The 9,590-nt window shown below is 47.1% G+C and overlaps 1 protein-coding gene across 1 annotated transcript; it reads left to right on the top strand.

Annotated features, from left to right (window-relative positions):
* Positions 1 to 1,923: 1,923 nt before the first annotated feature.
* On the top strand, positions 1,924 to 6,417 carry LOC104627034 (transgelin-3; the record flags this gene model as incomplete). The annotated part of the gene is made up of 2 exons (XM_010295125.1): positions 1,924 to 2,026; positions 6,276 to 6,417. Coding segments are annotated over 2 exons (245 nt in total), but the record flags the coding sequence as incomplete, so codon positions are not given.
* Positions 6,418 to 9,590: the final 3,173 nt, after the last annotated feature.

Below are 9,590 nucleotides of genomic sequence, written 5' to 3'. Positions count from 1 at the left end.
CGGCTCTCCGGCTGCCCTCCGAAGCACAGAGCTCATATGCCGCGCTTTGCCCCCACAGACACAGTAAAACAAGGGTTCGGGGTGGCTGACCTTTTATTTTCTGAGCCAACGGTCCCCTGCAAGTAGGATTGCCGTGAACTTTAACAGGCTGTATGGCAGCCACGGCTGGAAGACGCTCGGTGTCCTTTTTTTCACGGCTGGAAGCTGCTGGATGTCTTCAGCTTTAGGGAGCCTTCCCCCCCGCAGCCGGCGTGTCACGCAGTTAGTTTGCATGAACCAAAGCCCTGAACTGCGTCTGCCTGTAATCAGGGCGATGCGTGGCATAAACACAGAAGGTGCGGCGCGCGCTTCCCTCTGCGCTCCGGCTGACCCGCCGTGATTTTCATTAATATTGGCCCACTGGAGGTATTTCTGAAACCTGTTGTCATCATCATCATGTCTCTAGTATCTCACGTTTTTATGGATTACTTATTTCCCGTGTGAAGAACTTCTTACAGTCAAAATCAGATCTGCTAACGAGATAAATTATGTTAGGAAAGAGGAAGAACTGGAACAGAAAGAAAGGGAAGGGCATCATAGGAACACTTATGGAAGGATTTCAGAAGAACGGAGAGGCAAAAGGCAGATTTCCAATAACTTACCGCTTCACACGATTGGAAATACATGCTGCAAATAATTTTTGCTGGAAAGTTTTCCAAAAGTTAACATCTCTGGATTGGGTAATGGGCTAGAGTCTGTCTGACTCTGACGTCTTTATGTTCCCTGCCCTTTTTACACCAAGTGACAAAGTGCAGGGCAAGAACCAAGAAAAAAGGAGCAATCTTAATTTTTTTTAAATTTCCATGTCTCCTTTGGGTTTTGTTTGTTTGTTTTGTTTTGTTTTGTTTTAATTTGCTGGAGGAATCAGCAAAAGATGTTGACCAAAAAGGAAAATGTATATATTATCCTTTCTTGGAAGGGGAGACAGGAGGGGATAGCATTTTTTAAATGCAAACCTCTATTGAAAATAAGCCTATGTTTCAAAGGTGTAAGGTGTCCCCTTGGAAACCTGGTGAATTTTCAGCTAGGTGGAAGGTGTGCAAGTGATAGGCAATTTCACCCTTCCCAATACAGATGGGATAAATAATCCCCTGAGAAGCTTTTCTCTCGCTGTTGTTTATGGAGGGAACCTAAAGAACTAGTGATGACCAGATACGTAACTTTTACTTGGCTAAAGATGAGATGAGCCCTGACGAGGAATGAAGTGAGGTGACATGGGGAGGAAGTGGAAGAATAGCGGACTGGATGGCAGGAACTGAAGGTATGGACCTGCAGAGCGTCGATTTTTGGCAGGCTGAGAAAGGAAGCCAGTAGGAGGGATTTGGGAGGCGATTTGATGGTTAAATTGGGAAAGACTGATACAAGTTACCTGCACTGGAGCTCTCCAGGACTGCTGTAAGGACTGTTAGCGCAGGGACTGTGGGGAATTGCAGGGTTTAAATGGTGGGATCAGTCTCAGCAGTTTACAGCTGAAGACACTGGGACACACCACTGTTATTTAACACACTGGTCTCCTTCAACCACATTTTACTGAGTATCTTACCGTTCTTTGTACACCAAAGTGATCTCTTAGGAAAAAATTTTGCCAAAAGGATTATCCAGAAGGCCTTAAAATAGCCAGAGGCCTGTAAACCTGGAAACGCCTGAATTGTCAAGTTGCACTTTAACGCTGTCCCTTTGACGACTTTTAATAAGCCCTTGCGTGTCAGTACCTGCATTTCAGCAACGGTGAAATGGCATTTATGATGCTATTAATGCAGTTTTTCAGGGGAGCTGAGGGGGTTAGTTAGTTAGTTAATACATTGGATAAGGCTGTTTGTCGGTGTGCCAAGCTATTTGCTGTGCAAGGATTTCTTACATCAATTTCACTGTCTGGCTTTCTAGGGAAGGACATGGCCGCAGTGCAGAGAACATTAATGGCTCTCGGCAGTTTGGCAGTCACCAAGGATGACGGCTGCTACAAAGGGGATCCATCCTGGTTTCACAGGTAAAGTCCAAAGCGCAGCTGGTCCCAGCTGTCTTCCCCGGTAAGCTGGTAATATCATCTGCCTTTAGGCTTTAAGGAAAACTATTGGGAAAGGAAGGGAAGAGTCTTTCCAAAGTTTCCTTGTAATGGCGAGATTTTCTCTCCGCAATCTAGAAGCAAAGACCCAACCAGGCTGCAACATTTTCTACCCTTCGCCGGTTTCCCAGCGATATCGGCATCGCTGCCAGGCCCACGCCTTGCCCTGTCTTGTCGGCCCAAAGTTGCCCCAGGGCCGCTGGGGAGGACCCTGTGCAGCTGTGCCTGTTCTCGTGTAGCCCCCCCGCTGGTGCCACCTCACCTGTCCCTCCTGCCCCGCGGCCGGGAGAGCGCGGCCGCTACCAGGACGAGGGAGCGCGTTGCCCGTGGCCCCAGCTCCGGTTTTCTCCTGGAAGCACCCCTTTTGAACGAGGCCGTTGCAGGCTGCGTTGCTGTGGGCGCGGGCGCGCACCCCTGGGGACCCTACTGGGTGGGTGGCTTTTGGTCGCGCACGCGCCCTGCTCCAGCCGCCTGCGTAGCGTGTCCGTCTTGCTGCGTGAGGGGCCCGCACTGATCGCTGAAGAGGGACATAGTTTTCTTGTCCACTGATGCTATCCCTGGCTCTTATTCCCTAGAAGAAGAGCAACGATGCTTAGGAAATTCAGCCACCAGTTTTGATGGTGTTCCTCCGTTTAGCGGCTTCGGTTAATCCTCCATATCCGTGTATGAAGAAAAGGGAACGAACATGGCAGCAGCCATGCAGATATGTCTGTCCCAAGAGTAGCTGGCAGGAAGAGTGTACTTTTGCCTCACATCAGGTAACAGACAGAAAGACTAATGAAGACAAGACTGTCATGGATGTCTGCAACCCCCCCATATAGTGACCCTTTTACAGAGCAAAGAGACGGCATGAAGCCGCTTTCCATTTTTTTATCAAACAAAAAATTATTTCATTTTCTAGTGATCTTTTGTCTTGGGGAGTACCACTTATCTGTGGATAATTCTCTGTCTTGGCAAAGCTGTTTGTTTGCTCTGAAACTCCATTTGTTTTGGCTAGGGAGGCAGAGAAGCAGGGACAGGAAAAAAAAAGAAATCTTCCCACAGTTCAGCCCTCCTGCCCCACAGGCCTATTACTGACCTGAGATTCTGCCATCCAAGAGCATTTCTTATGCTGAAATGTCTGAGGCACGTTAGCAAAAAGAGTGCTGGCTGCTTGTCTTTGTTTTTTTTGAATTTTCTGATGTCTGGGTACAGCTCAACAAAAGTAAAAGCAAACTTCACTTGGTTTGTCTTAAACATTGAACTGGTTTAACTGAAGCTAAGGGAGGCTTGAATTTTAGGTGAATAAGTGCAAATTCCTATGCATTCTTCATATGAAATTAGTTTAAATTAACTTAGTACAGTGCACAAATAGATTTGTATTTATGGAATATAATTGGGTTTAAAATTGAGTTCAAATCCAGTTACATGCTTTAATATAAACCAGACATGAAATCACTGTGACCCAGACAGGCTTATTTGTTTTATGTAACTAAAACAAAGTCCTACATGGAAAAATTAATTTTCATCTGGACTCTTAATTGTGGGTGGGAACAGTTTTCACTGGCATAAACGAAGATGTGATCACCTCCCCATCTCTGCTAGCTGTCTGTCCTGCCCATGCTTCCTGGGTAGCCAATCCATATCTATTACAGCCCCTGAAATACCATTTTATAGCCCTTGCCTTAAGGAAAACTGGTGTTATTTCTATAAGGAAATAACACTGCAGATCAGGAGCTGTTTTCTGAGCAGCTTACCCAGCCCTTAAGGCAGATCAGGCCCCCTCACTGCCACCCAGTGTTAGTCCTGAGTCAGGGCTTTCAGGATGATTCTTAATCGCCTTAAGTTAAATTGAAAGAAGTCAAGATTAAATGGAATAAGAGTATCCATGCAGGGATCTACAGCGATTAAGATACCTCCACACTTGAGCTCAGCCATTTAACTTGCCGTTGCCAGTGTCTCACATACCCAGTCCCACCAGGCCCCATTCCCCCTTCCTTGCATGCCCTAGCAAGGGTCATGGATCCATGGCTGTTTGTCATCTCGTGGTTTGGCAACCACAAGCACTGGTGCAAAGGTGGCACAAAAAGTTAACAGATCTGGTGGGCTCAGTCTGCAGTAGAGGTGGTGCCAGGTGATGGCAGACAGGCCAAACAGAACTTGACATAGTGTGAGACATCGAGGGGAACAGACTTGCCCTCACCTCTGGGCCATTTCCACCAGCCTAAAAGCAAAAATTTAAGTACGTGTTGTCATCTGTAAGATCATCATATACTAAATGCGGTGCTTATGATGGTAAAAATAGCACTGTATGATCCAAACTGCATATGTAATCAACTTTTATTAGCATATACAGGATTCCCTTTAGTCTCTCTTTTTATTTCTTCTTTGCAGTTCTCATTTTTTTCCTGTTCAGAGTTACATTTCAACTTTCTGTGGGATTACTCCACAACACAGCTGAAAATTCTAGGAAGAAAGAGGAAAAAAATAATAGAATGCATTCCTGTGATTTTAATTAAAATAAAGACAGACACTGAACCTGCGGTTGAACTAAGTAATAGGTGTAGTTCTAAAAACAGCCTCTCGTGGGGATCCTGGCAGTAGTTTGGTGCCTGTGTAAGTATTCTGAAAAAGAAATGAAGCAGCTGGGGGGGCGGGGGTGTTGCTTTCTGAGGCACCCGCAGTTCTGCATGCCTCCCTCCGAAATGACAAGAGCTGTGGGGTCCGAGAGCCTGTGGTGGGCTTCTATAAGCCCTCTTGCTAGTCTATACGTTAACACTGGAGACCCGTTCTGAAAAACGGCAGGTCAGTACTGGTTTCCCGTGGATCTTTCTCGCTTTTGCTGGGCTTTCATGCCAACACGGGTTCTCCTGCAATGTCCTGGTCACCCTCAGCCTAGCGAAGAGTGTAAGTAAGTGCTGCTTTGGATTCGAGCCAGGGTGCTCCGCACGGTGCAGGATCGGACCCTCACAGAGGGGATCGCCTTGATGGTTTTCAGTCACGGCTGGCGCCTTGTCTGGCGTTGTCATCTGGGGGGGGCGGGTGGGCAGCGCAGGGAATTGTAACGCCGTGCCATATTGCAGGGGAACCTGATCCCGGGACAAACAGACACAGCAGGGAGAAAGATTGTACCTGGGTGGGAGTAGAGCCTGGCTGATGGAAAGCCTCCCTCGGTCTGTGGCTCTGCCGATCCGTACGGCTTGCTTGGTAGCAACAGGCTGATCCTTCTCCCTTGCAGATTGCTTGTTTTCCCCACCTTGTATAAAGGAAAGATCAATTCTGGATGAACAGTTTCTCGCAAGGCAGCAGAGTACAAACTTTTGTGGTGCTTCATAAACTGCCACTTTGGCCCTCAGTGCTCTTCTCAGGGAAAAGAGGCTCCTTTTAAACTCCGACAAAGGTTCATTGATCCAAAGGGCTTTTGAGACCAGGGACACTGAACAAAAGTGACCAGTGTGTTTTGACAGAAGATAAAGGGCCGTCATACAGTTGAGACACAGGTGCAAAGGGCAAAGTCTACTGCTTAGCGGAGAGAGATCTGGAAATGGCAACAGAGTGATCGTTCTGTCCTGCGGGCAACCACCGTCCGCTCTGCAAAAAGACGAGCAAGTCACTTCGCTGTCCCGTTGTTTCTCCGGGTACATTCAGCTCTTATTTACTCCACTGAGTTAAATTAATCACAGAAGCATTAAGGTTGGAAAAGACCTTTAAGGTCATCAAGTCCAACCATCAACCCAACACCACCATGCCCACTAAACCATACCAGTACTGTTGCTCTAGATGGGTATCAACTTGTATTACAGCACAGATAAGGGTCTCATTGATCAGATCTACAGCTGTTAAGAGCTATAGGACTTAACACAAATTAACCCTATCACGTGTGTTATATACAGCACTACATAAATATTTTACCTGTCGTAGCTGTTGGGGAAGTCCATTGGGGGTCTGGAATAAGAGGTACAGTGAAAGTCTGAAGTGTTGTAGCTTTGGCTACAGCATTACTTCTAACTGCAGAAAAGCAATTAGCCCAGACAGTATTGTCCAGCCCATGGGATGGTGCAAATGAAATATTATGTTACAGGGGACACATCTGTTAACATGAGCCAATTTCAGATTGCTTTTCACAATCCCCCGGGCATACGCAGAATGATGGTATGTGTGTATGATGTTGCTTTTTTTGTATGTATCTGGACAGGAAAGCACAGCAGAATCGACGAGGATTTTCAGAAGAGCAGCTTCGTCAGGGACAGAACGTAATAGGCCTTCAGATGGGCAGCAACAAAGGAGCATCACAGTCGGGTATGACAGGCTATGGGATGCCAAGGCAGATTATCTAAAAGCATCTCTGTCTGTAGAGAAAACACTCCTTCTGCCGCATGGTCTGTTAAAAAAAAAAAAAAGGCAAAAAAAAAGCTCATCGGTTCCCTTTCTGCCTGGTTTTTACTAGTTAGTGCTCTCTAAGGTTTGGGATATTTTTGGTTTGGTTTGGTTTATTTGCAGCTGCAAGAGTTCACCTAGGAACTTGGGTTTTCGTGGTGGTGTGTGTCAGTTCACAGCACGTGCGCACTGCTGCCTCCTACTTTTCACTTCTGAACTATGCAAAGACAATTATTCTGTATTAATTTATTTGCAAAGTGTCATCTTCCATATTTGTCTCACACCGCACTTGTATTTCAACCAGTAACCTCGTTCTTCAATTCAGTGATGATAGTTTGACCTAAGAATAAAGACAAATTAAAGACACCTCGTAGACTCGTTATTTAAAGGAGGTAAATGCAATTAAAACCAATGACCACATGGTACAGTGCCGGGGAGTTAAATGTTTTGAATGGTCCATCTGTCTCGTCTGAAACAAAGAGCCCTCTCTGAGTGACCCCTTGCTATAGTGTTTACAGTCTGTGGCACATGTTCAGTTTAGTGTTTGTCTAAAGGCACACCCAACATATTTTCCATAAAAAGAAGAAAAGATGTATTATCCGTCGAGTCTGATTCATGTAGTCCCACCCAGTTTAGCACAGATTTCCCTTGACCTAGTGTGCTGGGTTGACTGCAGCCGGCACACTTGTGGATCAAGCGAAAATCGGTTTAACAGGGAAAGCAAAAGCTGTGTGTGAAACCAAAGCAAAATAAGGAATTAATTCTCTACTTCCCACGGGCAGGCAGACGTCCCGCCACCTCCTGGAAGGCAGGGCCTCAACATGCACGATGGGTGCTTGTTACCACAGACATACCCCCTTCCTCCTCCTCTTCCCTGAGCTTTTGCTGCTGAGCACAACACCAGATGTGTGGGATGATACCCCTTTGGTCGGCTGGGGTCAGCTCTCCCAGCTGTGTCCACTCCCAGCTTCTTGCCCGCCCCCGGCTGTGGAGGCAGCATGAGAAAGGGAGAAGAGCTTGACGCCGTGCAGGCACTGGTTTAGCAACAGCCACCAGACTGGTGTGTTACCAGTCACAAATCCAAAGCACAGCACCCTACGGGCCGCTGGGGAGAAGGTTAAGTCCACCTCAGCCAGACACAGCACACCCGGCAGCAGGTGGGTCTCCAAACGCAGGGAATTCTTCACCATGAAAGGAGAGTCTATCAGACAGAGGTGGGAACAGGCTTTACCTTGTGATAGTTGATAGTACGTACAAGATGCTACAAAACAAGGTGTGCTTTAAATGCAAAGGAAGAAATAGAAGAAAAGTGCCAGAATGCTTCTGACCTGAAAAACGCCCATAGCTCAAATTGAAATGATCTGTTGTGCTCACCTGTGATGGGCTGTAAAAGCGGCTGGTCGTTCATTTTGGGACAGTTTGCTGGAGAGTCAGTAGAACTGCTTGCTGACATGGTCGCCTGGCCACAGCAGCTTGCCACAGCAGGTTCACCCGCTAGCCAGCGCAAGTTGCCTCACGGCTGTGTGGCACGTACGTACGCTTGGGGGCTGCACGCTGCTTTCTCTGCAGGGTTTTCCTCCTGTTGCTGTCTCTGCCGGCCTCGCTCGCAAAGCCCCATCACTTCTCCCCCACAGGCAAGGAGGAAGGGAAACAGGCTACTTGAACTCGGTGGGCTTTCTTTTTTTTTTAAATTCGTGACAGACTTCCAAAAAGGCCTGAAAACGTAGTATCTGGGCAGGTAACAAATGAAGGGTAATCTGTTCTGACAGCTGTCTGAGTGCCTACATACATAGGTAGGACTGATTTCTGTCTGAGTCTGAACCCAGTGACACATGGGGGCAGCTCGTTGTCCACTAAGTAGCCCCGGAGCCAGCGACACACAGACCGATGTGGCTTCAAAAGTTTCTACCACTGAGTAAACTGAAGGGGTGATTCCCCCAGCTCAGATGAATCTCTGTCCTCCATGTCAGGAGAAGGACGGGAATAACACCTCCCCACTTCAGTCAAGCTTTGCTGAAGCACTGTGGAGCACAGCAAGCGAGAAGTGATGTAAAGGTCACGTTACACGGCTGGGGCTGAGAGGACCTCTAGCAGCGTCCACTGAAAAGGTTCTGCCCCCACTTATACCTCCTCTGATACCTGCCTGGGCATCTTGGCTCCTCCACTGTGCTCTTGTCAAGCACTTTTTTGTGTTTACTACCTGTTTAGGGCTATTTTTTCTGTTAATTAAGTGAATTAGTTCAGCGGAGGGTCAGATCACCACCCCAGATGGGGTAGGAGCTCACCTTTCAGCTGTGGTGGAGCATTAGCTCAGTGCAAAATATAACACATAACTTCCCCCTAGATATTACATTAGGTGTAACATGAAGAGAATAGCAGTTTTTTCTATACTAAAAACAAATAAGCAGTCTGTCTTCCCACACCTCTCAAGTGGATGGACTGCAAGACAGCGGCTGGAGGACAGTCCAAGACTGTAAGACAAGATCAAGTTTGAGACCACTTGAGGAACCTGAACATGCACAAGTCTATAGGACCTGTTGAGATGCATCCCAGAGTCCTGAGGGAATTGCCTGATGCAGTTGCCAAGCCACTCTCCATGATATTCGAAAAGTCCTGGCAGTCAGGTGAAGTTCCTGGTGACTGGAAAAAGGGAAACATTGCACCCGTTGGTAGCAAGGAGGAGCCTGGGAACGACCAACCCGTCAGCCTCACCTCTGTACCTTCCCCCTCAACAGCTGTACCAGAGAAAGCCCCATCATAGGAGACTGGACCAGAACCACCTTAACCATTGCCACCCTTCTGCTTCAGTTTGCTGTACTTGCATACATGTAGATGACATCTATCTATCTGCCTTCATGAAGGTTTTGAGACCCTGACCTCATTATGGACTATTGCTTAGTAACTTCTTTTTAACATTAAGGTGGCATCTAATGGCCTTCTGAAAGGATGCTCAATAGGCGTGTGAGTGAGGAAGAACCACATACATGAGCGTGGGATCCAAGTTTACCCCCATTTATAAGGAGAGCAGAAAGAAAATACAACAAACACAAAGTCAATATTAAGTTCAGCCGGTTGAATTAAGCTGGAGCTTGGGGACTACTAGGCCAACATGGCACGATGTGTTTTCCAGGAA

The sequence above is a fragment of the Phaethon lepturus genome, unplaced genomic scaffold (assembly GCF_000687285.1).
Source record: "Phaethon lepturus isolate BGI_N335 unplaced genomic scaffold, ASM68728v1 scaffold2289, whole genome shotgun sequence".
NCBI lineage: Eukaryota > Metazoa > Chordata > Aves > Phaethontiformes > Phaethontidae > Phaethon > Phaethon lepturus.
This window is presented reverse-complemented; position numbering and strand designations above follow the sequence as displayed.